General features: G+C 42.8%; 1 protein-coding gene across 22 annotated transcripts in view; it reads left to right on the forward strand.

Moving 5' to 3' along the window:
- Kcnma1 (potassium calcium-activated channel subfamily M alpha 1) overlaps nt 1-25555 on the forward strand; it is a 710535-nt gene that overhangs the window by 572348 nt on the left and 112632 nt on the right. For 10 of the 22 annotated variants that reach the window (XM_076544631.1, XM_016003340.3, XM_016003346.3 and 7 more), the window contains exons 17-18: nt 1423-1509; nt 8264-8340. In XM_076544631.1, coding sequence (XP_076400746.1) covers nt 1423-1509; nt 8264-8340 — 164 coding nt within the window. Of the gene's footprint in view, nt 1-1422; nt 1510-8263; nt 8350-11522; nt 11667-18188; nt 18363-25555 lie in introns of those variants that run through there. The other 12 variants (XM_076544629.1, XM_076544630.1, XM_076544633.1 and 9 more) reach the window with 3 other exon arrangements.

Raw genomic sequence — 25555 nt, forward strand, 5'->3', positions numbered from 1 at the left:
GAGAGTTGGCAGAGGGGTAATTATAAGATCTCTTTATAAAACCTCTGCCTTTAGCAGTGTGTCCTTAGTGCGAACTGCTGGCCCATTAGTGTGGACGGCTGATTTCTGACGTGGGAGGAAACCTCATTGCTGCTGGTGGTTCTGGGGCAGAGCAGTCACCTCTCCACTCTCTGTTATCATTTAGTGTTGATAGCAGCAATAGCACAAGCCCTGCTTTCTGCTGTCAGGTCTGGTTATGGGTAATGGTGGATGCTCTTGCGGCTAGAAACAGTAACCTCTTCAGTGATGGTCTGATCAGAGTTCTCCCAACAGAGCAAGCAGAAGTTTGCTTGGTCCCTCCCTGTTTTACTACAGACAGAGGACTCCTTTGACAATACTGGTTTTTGTTTTTGTTTTTTTTTTTTCCTGGAATGGTCTTACCTCTAGACAAAGATCATGTATTAATTTCTATCCTCCCCCATTTTGTTTTGGGCAGCTGGGGGCTTCCTTTAGCCTGAGCCCAAATGTCTCTTACCTTAATCACCAGCTTTTCAGATCAAATAATATTTTCATTGGCTTGTGCTTCATCCCAAGTTGCTAAATTCTGCACCTGTTCAGCTCAAGGGCTCATCACTATTTCTGCATAGGACAGCATGGTATTCTGCTTTTGATCTGCAGATACTTGTTTGTTTCTCCCATTTATTAGATCAGGATCCATTTATCTCTACTGCCATCCCAAACATAACTTGGTCTACTATCTATTTCTAGCACTTGTAAGGCCATGCAGGAATGCTATGTTTACATCTTATTCACACAACCCATCCATTTTTATCAAAAGTAGATTAGAATCATTGGGTATATCCGACAGATAATAGCTTTCTTTATCACTGTGTAGATCAGGTTCTTCATGGAATCTACTTCCATGTCCTTATCAAAGTTCCAAAGATGTGCAATTTCATGCTGCATTAAATATATTATAGGTGTCTTGTACCATTCCCCATGGAAATATGTGGTATGTATATATGTATGTTTCTGTATACATATAGGGGTCCCATTAATGCTATATCACCTAAAAGAGGATGGGTATTACATAGAGCTTCATTAGGCTAACTATGTTTCAACATTGACCATCAAAATCAGTTTTGATGTGCTTCCAGTCGGGTGCCTCTGGGAGCAGCTAAGCAGCTCCGTTAAGCAAACTCAGACCCTAAGACCCACATTTTTGATTTCCCTGACTTGAAGTGTACCCCCTGGAGCTAAATGATGGCTTGATTGAACTAGATGTGTGGAGCAGTGAATACCAGGCTCTAAGGGGAAAATCTAAGGACAAGCATTAGTAGTGGGGCCCCTATCTAAACAAGAGGGTAGTGTTGCCGTCAAGGTTTTATCCTGAACTTGAGCTCATACTTGTGTCTTCTTTGTTTGTTTCTGTTCACTGAGCAGAATATTAATTAACCCTGGGAACCACCTTAAGATCCAAGAAGGTACTTTAGGATTTTTCATCGCAAGTGATGCCAAAGAAGTTAAAAGGTAAGAGTTTCTTTTTATCTGCCTTCCTTTCTGGTCCAGCCAGACACCTTGATCTGCTGAGACCTGCATGTCCTGTATGTCTAAGACTCTAACTCCAGAACTAGTGTCCTTGCTTCCTTGGGCAGCTTTTCCCACAGTCAGTTCCCTATCTTTGAGTCAGAATACTCAAATTTTAGATCAGGAAACCTACTTATCTTCTCCTTCATCTTACAAGGAAGGAAACTGAGGCCCAGAAAGCAAAAGTGACTTCAAGTCATCCTGATCCTTGCCTGTTCTGAAGGAAAGTCACAGGACTTCTGGTCCCTTGTCTGAGGTCATTTTCCTAATACTATCTGGGTAAATGTCCAGATTTTCTGCTGTAGGTGCCAAGTAGAACTTCAAACAGTTTGGATTAATTTTAGATGGAACATTAAACTGCCCGTATTTGTGTTTGCAACTTTCTAAGCTCTGGCTAAAATTGTCAGCTTCAATTGTTTTTTGCTTTTTGGTTTTTTTGGTTTTTTCGAGACAAGGTTTCTCTGTGTAGCTTTGGTGCCTGTCCTAGATCTCACTCTGTAGACCAGGCTGGCCTTGAACTCACAGAGATCCTCCAGGCTCTGCCTCCCAAGTACTGGGATTAAAGGCATGCACCACCACCGCCTAGATGTCAGCTTTAATTGTGAAGCCTCATTGGGCCTAGTATGAGACAAGCACCAGTCTCAAAATTTCATAAAATTTTTATTAATGTCTTTATTTTTGTTTAAGTAACTTAGGGGATGATAGGGTTTTGCCTATCAGTATAGACTGTTGTTATATTTGATTCTATTCCACCAACTTCGAAACTTTTGCTTTCAGAAAATACGACATAAGTAAGCCAGAAAGGTTACTCAGCTAAACAACTGTGTTATGTATTTTAAGTGAATACTGACTATGCGGGTGTTCAGTGCTCTATGGATGCCAATTGCCTTCTAATGGGTTTCCCCTCAGAGTCAGGCCTATGCTAGGTGTGCTTTAGTCATTATACTAACCTCAAGAACCCCAGAAATAGAAGTCAGTCTTATGAAGTGCTCCGAACTCTGACTTTGTCTTTAAAAGGCCAGCACCACCTTCTGAGAGCCTACTCTGCACCACTGCTGCTCTGGTGCTTGTGGGTTTCTGTGTGTTTATGACCTCACCCAGCCACCTGTGGCCTTACTGTTCCTTTTTGTTGTCTAGGAGGGAACTAAAGCATGGCTTGGTTGACCAGCTTGGGCAAAGTCACAGTGCTGGTGAGAAATCACAGGGTGTATTTGCAGAATCTTGATATGCTAATATAGAACGATATATGATGAAGCCAAGCTTATGATTTTCTTTCTACCCACTCAACTCTAGCAAGTGGGGCTTTAGAAAGGTTTTTAGACTGCTAGTTTTAAAAGCTTCCAGGGAAAAGAACCCTGGGGGTTTTGAGGTTTTGTTTTTTAACTGATTTCCCCAATAAGTTTACTTCTGCAAACTGGAGAATGATTGACATTGTTAAACCATGTGAGAGAGATACATCTCTATCTGTCTCCTGGAGAAAAATACGCTGAGACAGGAGTTCATCAGGACTACCCTTAGATGGATGTTCAGGTGAGAAAGGAAAGTGGGGTGTCTGTGTGAGCCCCACCACCTGGGACTCTGGAGGAGTTCTGTCCTCCCCCAGATGTAAGGCATGGAAACTTCATGCAGGACCTCAGCTGGAAGCATGGCAGGCTGGGAGCACAGCTGACCATACATCACGCACACCTCCCAGACAGCAAATGCAACCTGAGCTCCCGTTAGTGCAGTTCTATTTCCTCCTGCATCTCTCACCAACGAATGTCACAAATACCAGGCAGTTCAGGAAACAAATTATCACCTCAATTAAGGAATGGAGTATGTCTCATTCCCGTGCTTTATGGTATTCACAAATACATGCTGACACCATTGGCTTCAACTGCAGCCTGTAATTTTCCATGGTGTGTGATGTGTCAGAGAAACTGATGTCAGTTAGGGTAATTCAAAGAGATGAAGAGGGCAGAAAACCACAGAAAGGACATTGGGAATTTGACTGAAACTAAACAAAGTTTGTAAAAAATGGAAAATAGATTATGGTGATCTTTTATTGGGTTTCCACCCACAGCTGTGGCTGTGAAAAAACAAAGCAAAACAACACACAATAAGAAAAGTTAGTGGAGTCTGTGTCGTACAATCTTTGAGGTGCCGGGCTTAGACAGAGAGCAGTGAACCTGTCTACTCCCATTAAGAGGTCACTCTGAGATAGGTACTTGGTCATATTATTATTATTATTATTTTTGCTGTCCTTAAATATTCCCCTTTTTAAATAACTCTGGAACATAGTCCAGTGGCTCTTTCACTTTCTTTAGCAGATACATACTTTATTTGAATCATAATTAAAAATAATAGATTAGTTGCCAACTTAAAAGAAGTTGTCTGCTTTTATATTAAAGTCTTTACCTCTAGGGTTTCTTCTCAAAACATAGACTACCCCAAATTGAGAAGCATTCTAAAATTTATTCATTTACCATTTATCAAATATCTGCACATTAATTAATGTTTGGGAGGCTACAGAGAGCCTATTTGCTGTCCTGAGGTTCATATTCTATAGAAGAGAGAATTTCGGGTACTTAAAAGATTAAAAATAAAAGAAGGAAGGATTTCAATTGAGTGTCAGTGAAAACTGCTCTTCCAAGTTGGTGGCATCTGAACAGAAATAAAAACGAAGGGAAGGAGTCTTTTATGCGCAGATCAGATGGAGAAGGAAGATAATGGTGTGAAGTGCATTGCATTTAGACAACATGAAGCAGCATGGCCAGGAGAGTACCAGAAGACAGAAGTGGGAAGAGCTCAGAGGAAGGCTGCATCTCGTTCTTTGGACACTTACAAAGAGAATGGCTTTGTTATGGAATGACACATATTGATGCTTTGAATACAGTTGAGATGTGATGAGAACTATATTCTCAAAGAACAATCTCCCTGCCTGTGATGGAGCAGGAGAGGAGACAAGATATCCAGAGACTGTCAAATGTGTAGGGAGATGCTGGCAGCTTGTGCTGGAGGTGTGTGGTTCCCATTTGGACCACTCTGGGGGGCCTGTAGTGTACACCCATGAACTGCATAGAAGTGAGGGAGGAGGAAGAGTCAAGGCTGAGGCCTAGGCTGGAGGCAGTGAAGAGTGAAAGTGATGGTGATGATGATGTCTTGCTGTGATGAGGAAACCTAGAGGAAGATGGCATGGTAGCAACTGATGAGTTTTATTTGGGCCATAGTGAATGGGAAGATTGGCCCTAAACATGCCGTGAAGTCATCATAAAGGCAGGTAGATCCAAGAGTCTGGAATTCTGGGGAAAAGAGAGCTAAAGATATAAATATGGGGCCACATTAGTAGGGGTTCCTGGCAGGGAACAAATGATTCAATTTAGTGGGACACAAGAGCAAAATTTTCTAAAGTGGGTCATATAAACTGGTGGACAGCAAGATGATTAAAATCAGTAAGAGATGGCAGAGCATCTCACAGGCAGCTGCAGGTAAGATCTGCTTTCAGCCTGCAACTGCAGGGACCAGGGGAAGAAGGTGGAAGCCTGGGGGAGGAGAGGGTATGGTGTAGGAGTGAAGACTGCCTAGTGAGAGCTTTGCCCTCCAGTGGGAAATTGTGTCTGTTGCCATCCCACAACTCACCAGAGAACAAGCTCACCCTTTCCCACCTCTGGTTACCTTCTGACTCTTGCCTTTAGCCAGTCACACAGAGCAACCAAGAACAAGGAGACCCTCAGGCCAGCCTAGCAGGATGTGGAGGGGGTCTTTCTGTTGATGTGTGAGCTCGGGAAGAAGGGGATGATAGTTGCTTTGGAGTGAGAAGACAACTATCAGGATAATAGAGAAGACACCAGGAATGGCCCTTGGAATCCATAGTCAGGGATTTCAACACAGACCAGTGGGGATTTGTTCCCAGGATGACTGAGTTTACAGGATCAAGTGCATAGTTGTAGCAAAGGGCATTGCCAAGAGAATGTGAAGTGGCCTCCCTGGGTGGGGTAGCTCCCAAAGAACTGTCACTTAGCAAAAATTAACTTGTGGTTTAAAGAATCTGCCTCCTTCCTCTGGAGCAGATGTCTTCATGGGACCATGAACACCTTTAGCCCTTGGCTCATCTCCCTCATTAACCACATCTGTCTGACTATAGCACCTGTTTGGCTAAGTGAAAGAAGCCAGGCATAGAGGGACAAACACTATCCGATCTCACTGATATGTGAAACCTTACAGAGTCAAGGCCATGGACACACAAGGTAGAATGGTGGTTACTAGAAGCTGGGACAGGGACATCTGGGGGAATGAGGATCAAGGGACATAAAATATTAATTTAAACAAGAGAATAAATGCAAGAGATGATTGCAAAATGTCGTGACCACAGTTGGTTTAAAATAGGCTGTTTTTGCATTTACTTATTTATTTGTGTTGAATAGATGTGAGAACTTATTCACCTTGAAGGAAGGTGAGAGAACAACTTTTCTCCTCCTAGCGCATGGGACCCAGGGAGCAAACTCAAGTTGTCAGGTTTGGCAGCCAGTGCCATTGCCTGCTGAGCCTCTCCCTGGCCCATAGGTTGATGGTTTTAAAACATTGTATTCATGAAAATCTCTGTTAGCATTTTTTTCTTTTAGGGTGGGTTTTTAATGTTCTTACTCCACATACAAAATAAACAAGAAGATGAAAGAATATGTGTTGGTTTGCCTGCTTTTGCCATTCTAACACACATACATATTTCAAAACATCACACCATGTATCACAAATACAGATAATTTTGTCAGTTAAAAAGAAAACATTTAATATAAAGAACCTGGCTTTAGTTCATTCGGCTCATCTCTCCATCTCTTTAGAGAAGCATATTTAAGATGTCTGCCTCCTGGACTTGAATCCAGATTCTTCCACTTAGCAGTGTGACCTTGAATAGGCCACTTATTCTCTCCCCAGCTCGGTTTCCTTATCTGTAATCACGCTTCCTTCAAAGAGGTTGTTTGAAGATCAAATATATTAATGCTTTTTAAATGCTTAGAGCAGCACCAGGCCTATAGTTTGTTAGCTGTTATTACTGCTGCATTATAATTACCCATGAGAGCATCTAAAGGGAACTACAGTGGCCAGAGGAGGTGGATGGGAACTTACTTGCCCCAAGTCAAGTGGATGCCTCTTCTTGTCTCTCTTGTTTCAAGGCAGACCTCCATCCGTCAGTTTCTTACCCACAGTGCTATGCAGAACAAACTGCTGCTTTTTTCTGTTTTTGCAAAGAGGATAACATAAGACATTCAAAGAAATGGTGAAGGAGCCTCTTGAATTGAAAGAGCATTGGACTTGATGTGGAAATGTAAACCCTGTGGAAAACATAAAAGGACCTAGGAATTGTGTTTATTTCTTTAGCCTCCATCAAGAAATGGCCCTGTTTATTCCTGGCACTCAGTTTCATGTTGGGAGTGGTAAAGGCCTTAAACCCAGGATTTTGTTAGTTCCTGGATCCAGAGGGTTGGAAGATTGTTCCAGTAAATTTTATTAGCTCCTCAGTACAGATGCTTCTCTACTTATGATGGAGTTACATCCCAATAAATCATCATAATTTGAAAACAGCTTAAACTAAAAATGCATGTAACCTACTGAACGTCACACCTTAGCCCAGACTGCCTAACGTGTTCAAGCATTTCACATTAACTTACAGTTGGGCAGAACCATCTAACACAAGGCCTATTTAATATATTTGCAGGAAGTTGAGTAGCTCCTGTCACTTAATGTCTCCTGTGCTGAAAGTTCATAGCTGAGTGATTGTATGCCCATGCTTCTGCATCAGCTCAAGTTAGAAGGGCACAGCCTGCCCACCCAGGTCCCCATGTTATTCCTCTGGATACTAATGTTACGTACTTCTTAAATCACCTTAGTTCTTATCATGGAAAGTAGTGTTGGCATAGCCAGTTCATTTTGGAGTCCCAGATTGACATGTAAGGCAGATTAGAGGACTTTGTTGTTATTGTTGATTGCTCCTTCTTGGGGCTGATTCTACCCACCATTCCCCTACTCATTCCATTCCAGCGGTCAGCTGAGTCTTACACGATATGGAGAGCGAAACTTTTATTCATTATATGTGCTTGGGGCAGGACATAATGGGAATGGATCTAGCCAGCTTTGGGGTGAAATGGGCTTTGAATCCCAGGAGGGAGTTTGACAGGAACCCCTGGACTCATTTCTCTGGTCCCTCCATTCCAGTGACTCTCAGGCTTCTCTTCCTTTGGCTAATGAGGAAAGGTGCTTTCGAAGTGACACAGGTAATACTTAGGTTTGCCTGAGAGCTGCCATCCTTGTGGCGCTTTAATATATATTTCAGTAGACTACGGGGATTTCAGGAGTATTTTTAAAGTACACTCCAAAGACTCAGGGCTATCACCCATGTGTTCCAAAGACCAGTACTCAGTGCTGTTCTCAGAAATGACAGTCACAGGCCTAGTGTGTCACACCAGCAAGACCTTTCTCCCTGTTCCTTTGCAAATAAAAGTTTATAAAGAGAAGCACCAACTCCAATCCCAGAATCCTGGGTTTGAAATGAATGGTCTTACAACAAACATTTCCGCCTGCAAATGTCTAAACTTTTCAAGAGATGAAAGGAAATCAGGGCTGGCATGTTTCGTTAATTTGGCACCACCTCGGGGGAAACGTGGTACTCATTTTCCTTGGGTGGATTATGAAATGTGTCAGTTTTTCCATTCTCTTTCTCCAGGGCATTTTTTTACTGCAAGGCCTGTCATGATGACGTCACAGATCCCAAAAGAATTAAAAAATGTGGCTGCAGGCGGCGTAAGTATTGTTTCTTTTTCCCCTCCCCCCTCCTTGTCCCCAAATTCCTTTCCCTTCTCCTTTTCCTATTAGAGGAACATTAAATACCAAGTGTTCTCGTGAATATGTTTAGCTCTTTCACCCAGCCATTTAAAGAAACATGAAACAAATACCAGTCCTTGCTTAGAATACAAGATGAAAAAATTACAGTCAGGGCCCAGGCAGGAGGCTAGTACCTACTGTCCACTTGTCTAGACGTAGACATCTCTGGCCCACAGAGTTAAACATCATGGATAAAATGGAGGATACCTACAGCTTTGGAGGAGGGAATGTTTTTTATATTGTGATTTCTAGTAGATAGGGAGGGGAGTCCCAAGTTAAAAGACTATATGTAGTCCTAGAAGGAAAGCAAGTCTCAGAACCCAGTCTCAAAATAAAAGGAATAGACTTCCTTTCGGTTGGAATTCTTGTAGGTTCAAACCTAGATCACCCCAGGACAAAACCACTGTTCCCAACAAGTCTACTAGCCACCAATGCCTAAAGGCCATCCCCTAGCACATTGCTTTATGGGGTGAGTTGGACCGAGCTCGGAAACTTCCAGCATAGTCTGCCTCAGCTGCCTTCTACCCCAGCTTTCCTCTGGCCCTCAGTGGTGACTCAGGAGCACTGGCTTACGAGCTCCACTGACGCCATGCTGGGAATGGTCTTTGCTTTGGGGAGGTCCAACCTTTTGCAGCAATTGAACCACACAGCCCAGTGGAGATTGTTCCGAACTCTAGAGAAAAATGAATGCAATGCTACTTTCCCTTCGATGGTGACTTGGAGTTCCAAAAGCTCGTCGTGATGTTTGCTTTGATCCTCACCATAACCCTATATAACTAGCAGGGGTATATTTAAAACAGTTAAAGAAACAATGACCCTTCCTTGTTTAGTGAGAGGATGAAATTTCTGATAACCATACAGCCATTATTTATAGATTCAAGTCCCCTGAGGCCTGTCTGCGTGCTGTGGTCTCAGTGCCCTGTTCTTTCGTACAGTGGGGAAGGATAACCTTGGGTTAAATGAATTGGAAGAGTTATTAAAGGTCATCCTCACAAAATACATTTTTACAAGAAGAAACTAGTCAAAAGGCCACCCTTCCTGGGATATGCCACCCGAGGGTCTTGTCACTATGCTGCTTGAAGGGGACATGTATAGGATGGTACTTCCTGAGCATTAATATGTTGGTCTTTTGGGAAACACCAATGGGCAGTACTTGGTCTAGAGACATTTCTGTAGACGTCTTCTCTGCTTCATTTCCAAACACCAGCTTAGGCCAGCGTTTTAGGATCCATGGTTTGCTTTCCCCAACTCTGTCACCATACCCAGAAGGATTTCCTGATTCAACCCAAAAGGAAGAGCACATGAATGAGTTTAAGATGAAGAAGAAAGGTCACCATCTGGTCAGGCCTCTCTTCCCCTTCTCACCAGGTGCCCTGGCACTTAGAAACACAGCAGACATCTTCAGGCTCATTTCTATCAGAAGGAACAGGGACCAGGCCATCCTGAGGATAGAAGCAGACAAGAACACCAGAACAAGAGGGTGAACTCCGTAAGGAAACTCCCATAATGATGATAGGGGCAAAATGGGTGGGAGAATATTGAGGCCGGTAATCCATACAAGGGTGTTTTTATAAGCCAACTCATCCCTTGGGAGCCTTAGTGAAGTGGCAAGGTGACAGTGTACTAATTGAGCAGCATTCATGGGCTTTATATGACATCTTCATGCATGGTCTCATCTTGTACCCATGATGAGATGGCCAATGAGATCCCTTCCAAACCTTCCATGCAGCAAATAGAGGCAAACCCATGTCATGTTAAGAAATATATAAATTCATAGAGCCCCATGTACTAAAAAGAGAGAGAAGACCATCTGAGGATATGAGGGCTCTTGTAGGAAGGCAACTTCTTCATAGGTTGACAGGTCCTTTGGTAGGTGATAGTGGAGGTGAGACCATGTGTGGGGAGAAGAACAAGGGGCTAGAATCAAAAGCAGGCAGGCATTGTAGCGTTTCGAGGATGGGTGGAAGGCTGCTAGGGTCTGCGGCACTGGGGAGAGAGGCACAGGGTGAGATTATACAAGAAGGCAGAGACGATGCTGAGAAGCTAGATTTTAGCCCAATGCCCAAAAGCTACTGGGTGATTTCAGGAAAGGAGATGATATCATCAGGTCTCAGTTTAAAAGATCTCCTTTGCGTCTGAATGGAGGATTCACTCTAGAAGACAGAATGGAAAAGGCAAGATGAAGAGAAAACTTCTCTGATTCACTCTCTCTGAAATTAGAATGTCTCTCATAGGACACCATATACATACACCTTTTAAAGTCCTTACAAATAGGGGTTTGACTTCCAAGGTATTTTTCCATCTTTGTTCCAGGCAAGCAAACAGAAGTTTAGCTCCATTCTGTTGTGAAAAGTGCAGTATTATTTACAATATCTTTATTCCCCTTCATTGCCATCACAGTAAGTTTAGCTAGTGAAATGTAGAATCTCCCATCGTGCAGAACACAATTGCTGCAAAAGGATTGCCTCTGCCAAGCTGCTCCTAAGTGTCACAAGGCCATGGGCTGTGTGATTAATATGTGATGATAATCAGAATTGTCCAAATGTTGTTATTCGCAATTAAAAGGCCATAGCCTGGAGGGCAGGATGCAGATATGTATGGGAGGATTAGAATCAAATGAATAATTGAATACAAACCTTCTCATGAAGGTCAGGCACTGAAGGAATTGGAGAAGATATGTTTGGCTGTGAAGAAACTTTCAGGAGAAATAGTTAGCATTGTTAATAGCGTATTGGGCCAGTGCTAAGCCACTGGCCAGGTACATCTTGGTGTTCAAAATTGGAAAGGACAGTTGACCCAGCCTGATGTTTATCCAAACCTGATAGTGCAGCAATTGATAATTCACCATGAAATGATACAACGGCATGAGAATGGAGTTAATGACAGTCCCCAGATTTTGCATATATTTCCTAAACCCCTCTTGTCCCTACCCAGTTTCTCTTCCCCAGTCCCTCCCCTACCTTCTTCATTCCTTTTCATTTAGTAACCTTCAATGTTTCATGTCCTCTATCAGAGAAGTATGGAGTATGGACATTCCATTTGTGGAGCTCCCATGCTGGTAGTATAGTTTAACTTTTGCGTTTCTTCCCATCTCTTCATAGCTCTCCATCCATCCAGGAAGCAAGTCCAATCCAGAAGTCTAGCGAAGGAGCAAGCTCTCAGACTCTACCATTTGCTCATTTTCTTTTTCTGTATCACAAACCTGGTCTAATGATTTACACTCTCCCTCTCAGCCTCTGAAAAGTTGCCAAGGGTAGTCTCCTAAGGGGCAAGTCATGTCTAGATTGATGTGTGTGAAGAAATTTTCTTTAATTTCTAATCATTGACATATCTTTGATTTATTTTGTTTCCTCTTTGCTGCCTTGGAATACGGCCCCTACTCTATTTTAACTGCACCCTGGTAGTGATCTATTGTGAGTAAAATGGGTTCCCAGCAGCCCAGAGTCTAGTCCTCCTGGTCTTTCTCTAGATGAGATACTTTTTTTTTCCTGTACATTTTCAGTTTCATTTTCCTTTTGGTATTCATGTTGCATGTAGCAGTTACATCATGCCCCAACTCGCTCATGCCCCAACACAGTCCTTGTAGAGTAGCCAGGAGCTGGAGAGAGCCCAGAGCCCACTCTCCATGCATCCACCCATCCCCCAGCCTAAAGCAAGCTCTGGAGATGGTCTTATTTTTCCAATCGAAAATAAGACCTTGACAACAGTGTGTTTCTCTTGAAGGCCTTACCTTGGGACTTTTAAGGGACACGGATTAGGCTGGAGTAATTACCATTCTAGCTTTAGATGCTTTGTCCATTGGGGGTCATGGCCATGCTTGCCTCTGATAAACTATACTTGTTTTCCCCTGCTATGGAGCTTGAATTCCTCTCTTGGAAGAAAAACATAGGCTACATATATATTCCTGAGTTGTGATATATATGATATGCACCGGTAGTTTATATGTAAAAATGTGTATTTTTATATATAATCATAGAGAGGAATGCATTCATCCTATTATATATATATGTATGCCTCTCTCTGTACAAGAAGGTACTTTCTGGAGATTTATTGAGTACTCCTTTGGGACTGTAAGTATCTGCCTCTCTGGAGACAAGTGGCAATTATTCCCTACAGTCTATAATGTTTCCTTGCTTTTAAGTACAACTTCTCCTTTAGTCAATGCCCAGTAGTTCCTCTGTGAATGTTAGGCATCCTGGAGGATCCATGTGCTTACTTTGAGAAAAAAAAAATGTTGGTTAATTGAGGGAGAATGAATAAGGCATGTTGGAATCTAAACAAGTCAATATGAGTCTCTAGACCTCTCTAACTTACTCAAGGAATAGGATCCCCTTTATCTAACCAGATGTAGTTTTTAAGGCCAGTATTTCTATGTGTGACCTACAGTTATAGTGCTCTATTGGGCACTAGCCATCAGCATTGGGTCTTGGCCTACAGGCATAAGACTCTAGGAAACAGAAAGGAGACCCAGTCTACAAATTATTGAGTTCATTGGAATGTGGAGGTATTTCAGCTCCTGGACCTCTCATATTCCTTTGCAGAAGAAGCACCAAGTTGACCATTTGAGTTCTGGTAGGCTTCATTGTGTGGAAAGCTTTTGATGATCTGTATAATACCAAAACAAAATAATGATCTTCTTCAATGCAATACACAGTTCTGCCCAAATTGGCTCTGTGGAATGTATGTGGAAGCATTTATCCTTTCATACTCTAGCACTCTTTGAGAAGTCGAGGGCTACACAATGCCAATCAACAAACACTCCCTGTGGCAAATTCTCCCACCTTTCCCAGCTTCAGAGTGACTGACAGGAGCCAGATCACCTAGCTGGGTGTGTGCTCCAGGTTGCTGCCTTTATTCTGTGCCTTCCCCTCCATCCTGATCACGGAAAGCCATGTGTAAGACCTTGCTTCTTCTCCAGAAGGTAATGAGAGGAACTGTGTTAAATGAAGACATCATTTCTTCTTTATAGGATGTGAAAGAACCTCTGATTCCTAGCATTACATCTAACAATATACCTCAGACAAAAACCTCAGTGGGTTTTTCTTCTGTAGAAGGTTTGCTTATAATTTCAGTTGCTACTGAGTCTTTGAAGAATAGCTGTAATTCACACTAAGAAACAATGCTTCCCTTCCTTCGACTGATTTGAAAAATGAGGCTATGATCTGAGAAGTGTGCCTTAATTTAATGGCATTTTTTTTTCTTTCACACTAGTCTCCTCTTACATTTGCTCCTTTGGAAACCTAAATTATTTTCCCTTCAGCAGCTGGAAACCTCCACCTGGGCCTCTTGGGCAAGGCTGTTTTCCCTCTCCCTTCCAATCCACCCCCGAAATTAAGATTCTGCAATTGCAACCTGGCTGGCCATTTGGTTGCTGATGCTGGAGGCAGATGGTACTGCAGCAGACAGAATGGGCTGCAACCCTTCCTTCCATTCCAGACTTGGCTCAGAAGGGCCAACCAGCAGAGGACCTGAGGCCTGGCACCTGATCATATTAAGTGTGTCCCAAGGAAAGAGAAGTGAGCATGCTACATCTGCAGCAGGTTTAATTTCTCACCATCACGACCTTTGAAAAGAGAGGAAAAGTTGTGCAAGTGTGTGTCTGAGAAAGCTTTCCATTTTAAACACTCAAGAGTAAACAGATAGCTTTGATGATGTCCATTAGGGCAGTACCTCTATTTTGTCTCTATAAATACTGCTAGGAAGTCATAATGGAAATATTGGATGAATATCCATTTTATTGTGGTGAAGAAAAACACATAAAAGCTTTCTTCTGAAGCGATGAAACTATTCAAATGTAGATTTTTTTTAGAGGAAGGTGAGACCCAAAATCAGATTCTTGGCACTGACACGACCTCTTCAAATCATTGGTACTGGTCCAAGAGCAAGAAGATTTTGTGGGCCAAAGAGAAAATGAAGTCCCAGGGGTCTTATATTTCTTTCCCAGAGTTCAGTTGGCCTATGGGGCCAATTCATAGAGCATAAAGTTGTTCCAAGAGCCCTAAGAGAAAGTGACAAGTAGCTGCAGCATTTGTACCTGCAGAGACACACTCATGTCTGGTCCCTCCAGGACCAGCAGCAAAGCTGTGTGGAGATCCTATCGGCTGGTGCAGAATGCAATGCACTTGCAAGTTACCACTGTTGACTGCCCCCAGTATGCTCTCCTAGAACCTTGTATCTATTTGTCCTTACTGCCCCTAATCATCCATAGATTGGAGGCTGCCATTGAATTGAAGTGGCACCACATACATTTCAATTCATAGAGACTGCGAGTCCCTCTTCTCCTTTGAGGAGAAATGAACCATCAAGTTCTGCTTCACGCCATTGACAAGCTGCTCTCCTAGAGCTGTCCACTAGATGTCCTCATAGACCTACTCTGCTTTGCCTTCTTTAAAACTTCTTTTTCTGGTGACTGGGAAGAGCCATGGATGGCTACTAAGAAAGGAACTTGGCGCACACCAATGGAGAGGAGACATGTTTTTATGACCAGGAGTAGATGAGAAACTTGTATTTTAAATAGATACTGAAATGTTCCGAGTAGGTATGTGAAACTCAACCTTGGGGGTTTTAAGTACCTCTCTGATACAGCAAATGAATCCTTTAACCCAAATTGGCTGTAGAAAAGTTGTCAAGAAGGTTTTGAGAATCTGTAATTCACTGAAACCGTAGTGAAGGGTTAGGAAGCCAGAGAGTTGAGGAAAGTGACAGGGAAGTAATGCCTGAGTTAGAAAGGCTGTAATACAGTGCCTACATAACTTTATTTTCGAACCCAAGAAAAGAATGCCCATATTTTCTGGAACACCTACCACATGGGAGCCAAATCTTCAGGTCTTCATTGCTGCCCTTGACCATGAATAACAATGGACCAGAAGGAATCTCATAACTAGACATACGTCCCTCAGCCTGATGGATCACTCCATCAGATGGAAGGTCAGAATCACCTTCCCTTCTTGGAAAGTGGACCTGGAAGTACACAGGTGACAGCACACCTGGCTGAGCCTCACTTTTAACTGAGCATCTTCACTCTAGATATTGTGGTTCATGAAGGTTTGGCAAGATGTGGGGCTCAGTCATTTTTAACTGTTTGTGTCTTGTCTCTGAGCCTCATGTTGATCATTTTTGGTGTGTGTGTGTGTGTGTGTGTGTGTGTGTGTGTGTGTGTGTGTGTGTGTGTACGCTCTTTGTCCTTTGAGATTTCTCTTTTGCATTTGGTGTGAGTGTAAAATGACTGGGAAGGAGTGACGAGTAATAGCATGTTTTCTGTTTTATGTATATGCTGCTTTGGAATGTGACTGCTTATAATTAACAGTTAATCTTCTTATAGCAAATGGGTTTCTGCTGCTCCAGTTACCAGTTGCAGCCTGTTACTGCATGCTAACAATACAAAATTGTACAACAATGCATGGTCTCCAGAACAGCCAACTGTGACAGTTGCAAACAGTCCCTGAGAGTCACTGTTTTGATGTCATTTTCCCTCCTGAAGCCTTCGGAAGTGAGAGGTCTCCACTGCCCATTGTGATAGGGTGACCTCTGTGGGAAACTGAAAAAAAAAGATTCAAAAGTTACCTATTCCCATCACCCACATATATATATGTATATGTACATATGTATGTATATGAACTTTCTTCCCCATAAATGTGTCACATTCTATTACCATGCCTGAACCTGAAATGGCAGTATGAAAATGAAAACCAGGGACTGTTGCTAATGAGAAACATAGCATTTCTGAATTTGATGGGATTCTCTGCTACAGTATTTGATTTAAAAAAAAAAGAAAGAAAAATTGTTTCAAAATAATTTATCTACAGTGAAACAACAAACAACAAAAAGGAAAAAAGAAATCATTGTTTTCCTCTTTGCAAGTAACAAGTCATTAATGTCCAGTTAAGCATTACGATAGACAAACCAAGAGAGTGATTTTCCAAGTTGTATACCAGATCTGGATACGGCTCAGCTAAATTTATTTTCATGTCCTCCATTGAAGACTCTTTTCCCCCTTTCTTGACTGCAGCCACTGCTGTTGATCAGGGTGGCCTGGACATTGGCAGCATGCCTTGTGACTTCCTCTGACTCAAATGCTATAGCAGATTCTTATTTTTATTTGTTGGTAAAAGCTAATCTCAAAAGAATGATATACTGAGAGTTTGAACAGGGCTAGGGTTGCATGTTAACCCAAACAACGGCCTTAGTTAGGATGCCGAAGGACCATGCCACTGGGAATGTGAGCCTCTTCACAGGAATGGAGATGCTGCTGGAGGTCTCTCATTCATCTTCCCCAGTGCCTGCTCTTCACAGTCATACCGTTCCCCTTGCTTGACAAGCCCACTGTATGGCAAGTCACAAAGGTCTTAGAACAGGGCTTGACCCATTTGAGAGATTTAAACCCGTTCCTGGTGACTGTAACATTCAAAGAGGGCAAAACCACAAACTATATTTTAAAGTAGGATGGCAAGCATCCTCTCCAAAGGAAAATAAAGAGGGATAATGTGACTTCCAATGTAGAAGGGGTGAGTGTGGAGATAACACCTCGCTGGTCAACTTCAGTGTTTGATGCTCGGAAGATATGAGCTCTTCTACCCTGTGAGAAGAGCATGATAAATGACAAACATGTTTGCCTGTTGTAGCATCAAAATGCGGTACAAAAGGCTTCTCCTGTACTGAAATATAAATTGGCCAGAAGGGTAATAGGGAAAGGCATTGGAAACGATGGGGACATTAACAAGCTTTGCACGTCTGTATTACAGGTGACTCCTGGGTCAATACCAAACCTTCACACTGTGCTAGCCTTAAAGGAACCGTTGAGGGTCCCTGAAAATGCCAGTAAGATAGTTTGTAGGGCAAATATTTTCTGTTTTGTTTTTTTTAAATATATTTTGGCCAATATTTTCTACGTAAGGAAAAAAATATGATTAAGCCACCTAATTGCCTTCTGGTTTTCTGGTGGGCAGGGAGAGAAAGGCAGCACTCACAACAGATACATACCCATGAGTGGCTAAAAGCATTCCAGAGACCAACATCTCATATTGCTTCGGGTGATTTTTTTTATTTGTGAACTTCCTTTAATGTCAACTATGCAGCGTTAGCCTTGAGTAGCGGCATTTCTTATATGGACAGATTTGGATATTTGTTCTGTCAAGAGTAAATTTAAATTCCTGTAGCTATCATGTAAACTCACTCCCGGGAAGTTCAGCAAAAGCATCCTCAGATCTGATATTAACACGTAATCGTTTCACATTTAATTTGATGGAAGCTTGTCCCTGGCTCTGCTTAATGCCCAGAAATGGATGGAAATGAGAAAGCCTACACAGTAGATATGGTTGCATCCTGCAAAAGCCATTTATTGTACCAAATAAGCAATTCATTTAACTGATTGGCTGTGTGTCTCTTTTGCCCTCCTGCATTAATTGTGCCAGGGGGAGGATGGTAGTTACATTTTTGCTGTCTATAATTTGCTCTTTTTTTTTCATCCAAGAACCGGGATGTGTTCAGCCATGCCTTCTTTCTGTGGTCACCGCTCCATCGAGGGGACAAAAATAATATGCAACAACCTTAGGGGATGATAAAGGCAATTTATATTTTCACTGCTTTTTTTTTTTTATGTACAACCAAACTGTCACCAACAATCCCTGCACTTTTTTCTGGGTCAAGACTGTTAACGTGAACTAAGACCTGTGTTCAATCCTCCAGTGCCCGTCCAGCTGCCTTGCTGTATGTGACCTTGCCATTAACTGCCGCTCTTCCTCTCCTCCCATCCAACCACATGGTTATAGCCAAGATGTCCATCTACAAGAGAATGAGACGAGCATGTTGTTTTGATTGCGGACGTTCTGAGCGTGACTGCTCATGCATGTCAGGCCGTGTGCGTGGTAACGTGGACACCCTTGAGAGAGCCTTCCCGCTTTCTTCTGTCTCTGTTAATGATTGCTCCGCCAGTTTCCGTGCCTGTAAGTTTAACCTCAACACACGCAGTTCCACGTCTGTGTTCGTCTGTGGTGTCAGCCCTGTCTTGTGTTGTGCCCTGTGGTCCCGTGAGTCCACTGAGCTAGTGTTGCCGTCCTAATGTGGTCTTGTATGTGATGACGTGTTGCCTAGGTCTCTGTGTATATGATGAGGAGGCTTTCCCTTCTGACCTTTTTTGTGCCTCTGGTGATAGTGAACAAGACTGGCATGTGACAGCCTGCTGATAGCCTTCCTCTCTCTTGTCTAAATAAGTGAAAATGGAAAGAAAAGTGGCAGAAGAGCAAGCACCATTTTAATAGAGGATAAGGAAAAATGTGAATCTTCAGGTTTTAGAGGTGACTATTAAATGGGGATGGATCAAAAAGATGGAAGAAAAGGAATAGGTGGGAAAAGCTTGCTAGCATTTCAAAATACAAAAATAGAATATATATATATATATATATATATATATATATATATATATATATATGAAATTTTGTCCTGTGTATTTCTTACCAGAGTCTCATTCCTCAGTACCAGATGTTATCCTCAGCTCTTGAAGAGAATATTTATTCTTGAATCTGCCACCCTCCATACAGTTTTCAGTGCTTCTTTTCAAACAGTTGGCTCATTCAGAGGAGGCTCCTGAGACACTCATTAATGCCTTATATTTTCCCAACAATTTAGTCCCACTTAACCAAGGTATTGTATAGCAGTCATGAATCTAAATAAGAAATATTTAAATCCTGAATCTCCAGGGTTTCCTTCGCTTTATAGCTCAGACCTTTGTCACTGCCAAGCTCCTCCCTATGAAAGAAGCTGTAGCCATCACACAGGTGACAGACAGCTGCTGAGTCTGATGAACCAAATTCCCAAGATCACCCTCATCCCTGTTTTCATTTGGCTGGCACAGTTGGTAGGTGATGTTACAGAATGTGTTGGTTTGAGATGCTTGGGATGTACATCCTTATCCACTGGCAGAAGAGCTTGAATTCTGCATGAGGACTTGGTTGCTCTTGAAATATGACTATGACCTTGAATTGCTGTTTGTGGTAGTATAGGAAGTGGGAGATGATGATCCTCTTTGTACTTCATCCATTTCTCTTTAAAGAACCCAGCACAGTTCTTGGTGTGCTGCATTGGCATCCTGTCCACCCACTCTTCTCCTATAAAATCAAGAGTAGTTGAGCTTTTTTTTCCCTTGTGGTTGTTCACACCCACCACACAAGGAAGAAGAGAAACATTTCGGTTTTGAGCATTTGTTCCCATGACAAATGCACATGGCGGAGTTGTCGTTGCCTATGTTGAAGATAGTCCCAACCCAGTGCACTTGTGGATATCTAGCGAGAGAGAGCCCCAGCTTCACTGTATAGAGAGAGTGCTAAGCCATGCTAGGTGCTGACATTCAAAGCTGCAGTTCACGTTTGAAGTCTGTAAGCTGTGTGTTGAGCTATGTATTGGAGACATTCTGAAACCTAATCTGAGACCAGTGAGCCATCCCCTCTGATTCACCATCCACTGCTCCTTAAGAAGTGATGAGGGACAAGATTGACTTAAAAGTGATACTTGATGGGGTTGTATTGAGAGGCATTATAGACTGTGCCAAGCACATTGGCGTAAATTTTTAGAAAGGACTTTTGTCTTGTTTTGTTTTTAATTTGTTCTTAATGATGTTCATTACAAGTCCCATATTCCTTTGTTTTGCCTGCAAGAATTTGCTCTCACTCCTATGCTATGTTGTCTAGACAACCCGGGTCATGACTACACAAAGAATTTGTCTGTGGTGTGCAGGAAGGCATCAGATTCAAAGATGAGCTGGTTAGGGAGACAATGGCGTGAGCAATGGTGCTACCATTGGGCCAGATCCCTTTGATTGGCAGTGTCGGATAAGACTGCCAACCCTCTTCAGTCTAAGGCACAATTTCTTCTTTTCTCAAGTAACCACTACACTCCAAACCTTGGCTACAGATTTGGTGGAAAAAAATAAGGAGCCAGTTTGGCTCTGTGCATGGGTCCTGTGGTCATGTCTTGGCACACTGGCCATCTGCTCCAATCACAGTAAAAATCTATGTCCCCATGTGAGGCTCATGGTGTCCAGTGTGTGCAATTTCCATTTTATTCAAGAAAAACCATAATTGGAGGGATTTCTCAGCTCTGCAATTTAATCCCGGCATTGATGGAGGCCAGGGAAAGAAAATCTGGGGGTAAGAATGTCCTATCCTCTCAGAAATACCCTGTTCATAATATTGTCATCCTTCCTGCCCATGCATCGCCAGTCCCCACTGTGTAGGAGGACAGGATTCGGGCCTTAAGTGGTATTGACAGCTCTAGTGGTGCCTTGCCTTCTCTGTTTCTCCGTCTTCACTTCGTCACACAAAGGCAGATTTCATCCATCCCTGTGTGAGACCACTCACCTTTGACCACTAATAATAAGTTAGAAAAATCCATTCCAAGTTGAACTCCTTTATGGGCCAGTGTCAGCCGTTCTTCTCCAATTAAAAAAAAAAAAAAACCTTCAGTCTCTGCTGAATCCCCCTGGCCGTGTGCCACAGCCATCTCTGGGCACCCCACTCGGGTGGTGGGTTGGGTGGTGTGCCCATTTGACAGAGTGAATTGATTCTAAGAGCAGGGTGAGAGTGGGCTTTTCATTAAATATGAGCAGACGTGAAACGGAGAGGGTTTGACAATTAGAAATGGCAGGAGAAGGGCCCAGGAATCAAAGGGAGGGCAGAGGAGCAGGTCAGATTACTTCTCTTACATTCTTGAGTTGTTCTGAAGATCATTTTGAATTAGTGTCAGCAGAACCATGATGGGGTTTGCCCTTTGTCTTTTATGCCGGGGCTGTATTGTTTCCCAAGACACTCATTAAAGGTCATTACACTATTACGGGGCTTGCTTTGGTCGCCGATTTCCAGTTGAGCCAGTAGTGCTTGGAGACTGACTGCCTAATTCGTTCCTCCCTTGCCTTGTCTTTTGCTCTGTGCTGGTTTTTTTTTTTTTTTTTTTTTTTTAAACTTATAAAGGAAAGGATTTCCGTTTTTTAAGGGACTTTAAATTGGAACACAAAGCCCCATTACATGTTTTCTGAAGTGGGAAGGGAAATAGCTGGTTCCCAGAGGTGGTAATATATTAAAAGTGTTCACAGGGTTTTAAAGACCTCTCTTCTAACTGCTGTTTGACACACCTCTCCTTGGAGGCGTGGCCCGTGACCAGTCCTTGTTACGGCTGGGGCTAGGAAGCCATTTGTCTTCTCTTGTACTTACAAGGAGACGGGAGGCCATGCCATTGATACAAAGACCTTCAGAGAGGAAGGGCTAACTTTAAAAAGATTTTGTGTTTTTAAGTGCCATAAGCCCAAGGAGAGCGCTCAGTCGGACCCTCTATGTAAACACAAGAGTCTGAGTTGGGATTCCCAGAACCCATGTTGAAAGCCAGAAATGATGGTTCATGCCTGTAACTCCAGCACTTGAGTAAAGGGTAGGAATAGGCAGATTTATGAATCTCATTTGTCAATTTGCCTAGCCAAATTGACTATCTTCAGATTTCATTAGAGACCCCATCTCATTCATTCATGTATTTTCCTCCCCAGACACATACCACCTACTCACACACGCAGCCCATAAAAAAAAATCTAGGATAAAAAGTGACCATGGCAAATGCATATGTTGAATTGTTTAATATTTAACTCAAGGCTGGGTGTTCAATATTCATATCTAGAATAGGGCTCAACACTAAAATGTAGAATTGGTGCTCAGTATTAAAGTCGAGAATCACAGCATCATTTTCTGATTCTGTAGATGTTATTTCTACATCAGATGGTCTTGTCAGCATGCCAGCTGACACCAGGACCCCAGACCGCTCTGCATCTGACATCTTCACAAGACCCTTTTGTACAGGGGGGGGGGGGGAAGAGCATATCTCACAACAGAAATACTCACACACATCAATATGGATGTAGGTCCTAATCAGTTCTGCTCTTTCCAATACCACTTTTTGAAGTGGACATTCTCTCTCTTTGCAAGTTTATTCTTCAGTTCAGTCTTGCCTGGTGTCTGGTTGCTAAGTGTAATATAAAGGGACAATTAAAATTATGATATAGTGACGATGAAAGGCCCCATTGATTCAGACCTGCCTAGACCTGCCTGACGCAATTCTGGTGATGGCCCATCAGTAACGCAGGTCTAAGCAAATTAATCAAGTGGGGGACAGAAAGCAGGTCTTTGGGTTTGCCTGGGAACTAGTGTTAGCCCAGGCCCCCCTGAGCTCCCTCACGCCGCCCTTCATCCACCAGCATTTTACCTGCCCACTTCCACAGAGCCTTCAGCAAACTCCTGAAGCTCATTTTAAATCATGCATGGCTTTTACTTCTCAGATTCATAGATCACAGATGAGGCATTCAGCTCGGATGGTTCAGTTGAGAGGAGAAGTCCAATATGATTAGGTGGAAAGGAGACACACCAAAATCAGTTTAGAGAAATGTTGAGTCTTGTCAGATAACAAAATCCTGCTCATCCCCAGTGGACTTCGGCTTGTGTGGGCAGAGAATTAACATTGCCAATTGAACTGAAATCACTCCAGTGAACTAATGGCATTTTGAAGAGCATAAAGACTGATACTAGGGAAGGAGGTAGAAACAGCTTTGAAGTCCATCTCAGGGCACACCCATGCCAACAGTATCCAGAGTCCTGGAGGAATCATGAGGTTTATAGCAAGCTGCATTTAAACACAACCAGTCTGTAGTCTTAGCACGCCCTTGATAGATAGTTGGGAGGGACTTCCTCAAATGCCACCTCCCCTGTCTTCAATAATATGCCTTCTACTTCTGGGAAGCAATGACTCCTCTTCCTGTCACCAGTGAAGAAAGTGGGGAAAAGAAAGCCAGAGGATACTCGGCACATGTCGAGTTAATTTTAGTATTTCATGCGTTTTTAACAGATATATAATGACAAAAATGCATGGGATCCAATGTGAGTTTTCTATGTGTGCATACATAGTGTCAAGATCACATCAGTCTAATTAGCATGTGTGTCACCTCAAACATCATTTCTTGTGGTGAAGCAGCCATAATCTTCTCTCTAGCTATTCTGAAAGACATACTATAGACTATAATCACCTGGAGATACCCTGCTGTCCAATTGGACACCAGAGTTCCTGCCTCCTATTTTATTGAAACTTTTGCCCAATGTCTACCCCTCTCCCACCCTGTCATGTATTTTAGTTCATGCATCTGTGTCTCCAGTGTCTTCCTTTTTTCATGCAACTCATACTGGTGTGTTCGTATCCATTCCCATTCTGTCTATTTCCCCCACCCCCCATCACACTCATTGACTGCAAATACTAATCAAAGCCTTTTGATTCTCTGGCTCCTTACCCAATTTTTCCATTTGTATTTAATCGTGGGAAGTGAAAAATGAAGAGGAAGAAGGCAGGTAGGACTGGGCTAGCATTTACCCATCAGATGTGGCAAAAATGAATAATGCCCCCAGGAAGAGCCTCTTCGAGTCCTGTCCCAAGCAAGGCCACTAAAGCCAATACCTCTTGCTTAATGTCTTTTAGACAAACAGGGTAGAGAGTTGAGTGGAAAGATGCTTCCCTTCAGGTAATGGACCACACACGCACAGTTGTCACCTTCTGGACTCAGTAATGTCTGAGGCAGAAATCAACCTTTGCAAATAATTCCCTTTGAAAATAACTCCTGACACTGTCTTCAAAGAACACCAAACAAAGCTCATTTTTCACCCAGTCTGTGATGCTGGTGTCTGTTAAGTCCAATGTCAGGGGAAGTAGTTGATCTGCAGTAAGAGAGTGTGCTCCTTCCCATCACCCCCAGACAAGGGCTGTTGAATCCCTTAAAGGAAGTGACCTATGGCAGTGCACTGTGTCCAGGTGGAAGAGAACATCACAACAGACAGAACAGTCAGAGTTTCAAAGGACATTCTTTGACACGGAATTTAGAGACAGGAAGTAAAAAGGCCAGAATAAGGGAAGAAGGTAGGGCCCTTTCTATGTATGTACACTGTCACTTCGACACTTCCCTTTCCAGGAGCTCTATGCTATAATAGATGGTTCTGGCTTTTTAAGGACAAATGAAAAAAATACGTTGGCATGTCACGGGGACACCAGACAGAGGTCCTTATGCAAGGTGATGTGGAAATTATGTTTGTGTTTTTATTTCAGGACAGTGGTGGGCTATCAGGATACTGGCCTTGACAGCTCTTACCGCCAGGCAGTGGGTTCTTCTTCTTACCTTCATGGTGGAGGACAGGTGTAGCCAGTTAGCACTCCATTTCTCCTCTTCCTCCACTATTGTGGGCGACAGATGCCAGGGCCAGTCCGCTCTTCATTTGAGCCTTCTTGTCAAGGCTCTGCCTTGAGCCCAAACCCTGACCTTTACTTGATGAAATAAACTGCTGATGAACAAGCAGAGGTTGGAATTAGAGCAGGCTTGGAGCAAATGTCAAGTTCATCTCCCTCCTTCTACCTACAGCAGGAGTGTGGATTAGACCAAGTCTGGAGTTTGCAGTGCCTTAGGCTTTATGGGTCTGGGGAGACATAACTTATTAACAAAGAGTTATTAAATTTTTATCAATTTTACAACACAATGTAAATGCCTCCTATGAATCTACATTGTATTCATTATCATTTAAAACGTTAATTAAGTCAAAGTTGCATTTAATTTCTTTCTAAATGGGCCTCTGGGAAGAGGCTTTTAGAAACATCTGTGGGAACATGTAGCTATGGAGCCAGGAATCCCTCAGCCTCCATTCAGGATAGCCCCTTGAGTTGATTGCTATTGCCTGTCTGTGACTAATTTGTTGTGATGTGATTGGGCATTGTCTCAATTTAGCATCAGACCAACAATGGTGTAAAGCCAGTCAAGAGACACTGGCTGCTGCACAGGCTTCTAGGCATCCTTCCTTCAGATATGACCCACATGGGAACCAGCAGTCCATGTGTGGCACCTCTGGTCTCTACCATACCTTGAGATTCTCCTTCCTCATATAGTACCCATCATTTTCTGTGTTTAGTCCTTCATCTGAGATAGACACTTGTTAACTGTCTCAGTAAAATTAAGACTTGGTACTCATAGATAAGATGCTCATCTTTGGCATCTTTAATTCCTACCTAAGTACAAAGCAGCTGAATGGAAAGCAGTTGTAGGCTGATGTAGACAGGTCATGCTCATTGATAAGAGGAG

Source organism: Peromyscus maniculatus, chromosome 9 (genome assembly GCF_049852395.1).
Source record: "Peromyscus maniculatus bairdii isolate BWxNUB_F1_BW_parent chromosome 9, HU_Pman_BW_mat_3.1, whole genome shotgun sequence".
In the NCBI taxonomy this organism is placed as follows: domain Eukaryota; kingdom Metazoa; phylum Chordata; class Mammalia; order Rodentia; family Cricetidae; genus Peromyscus; species Peromyscus maniculatus.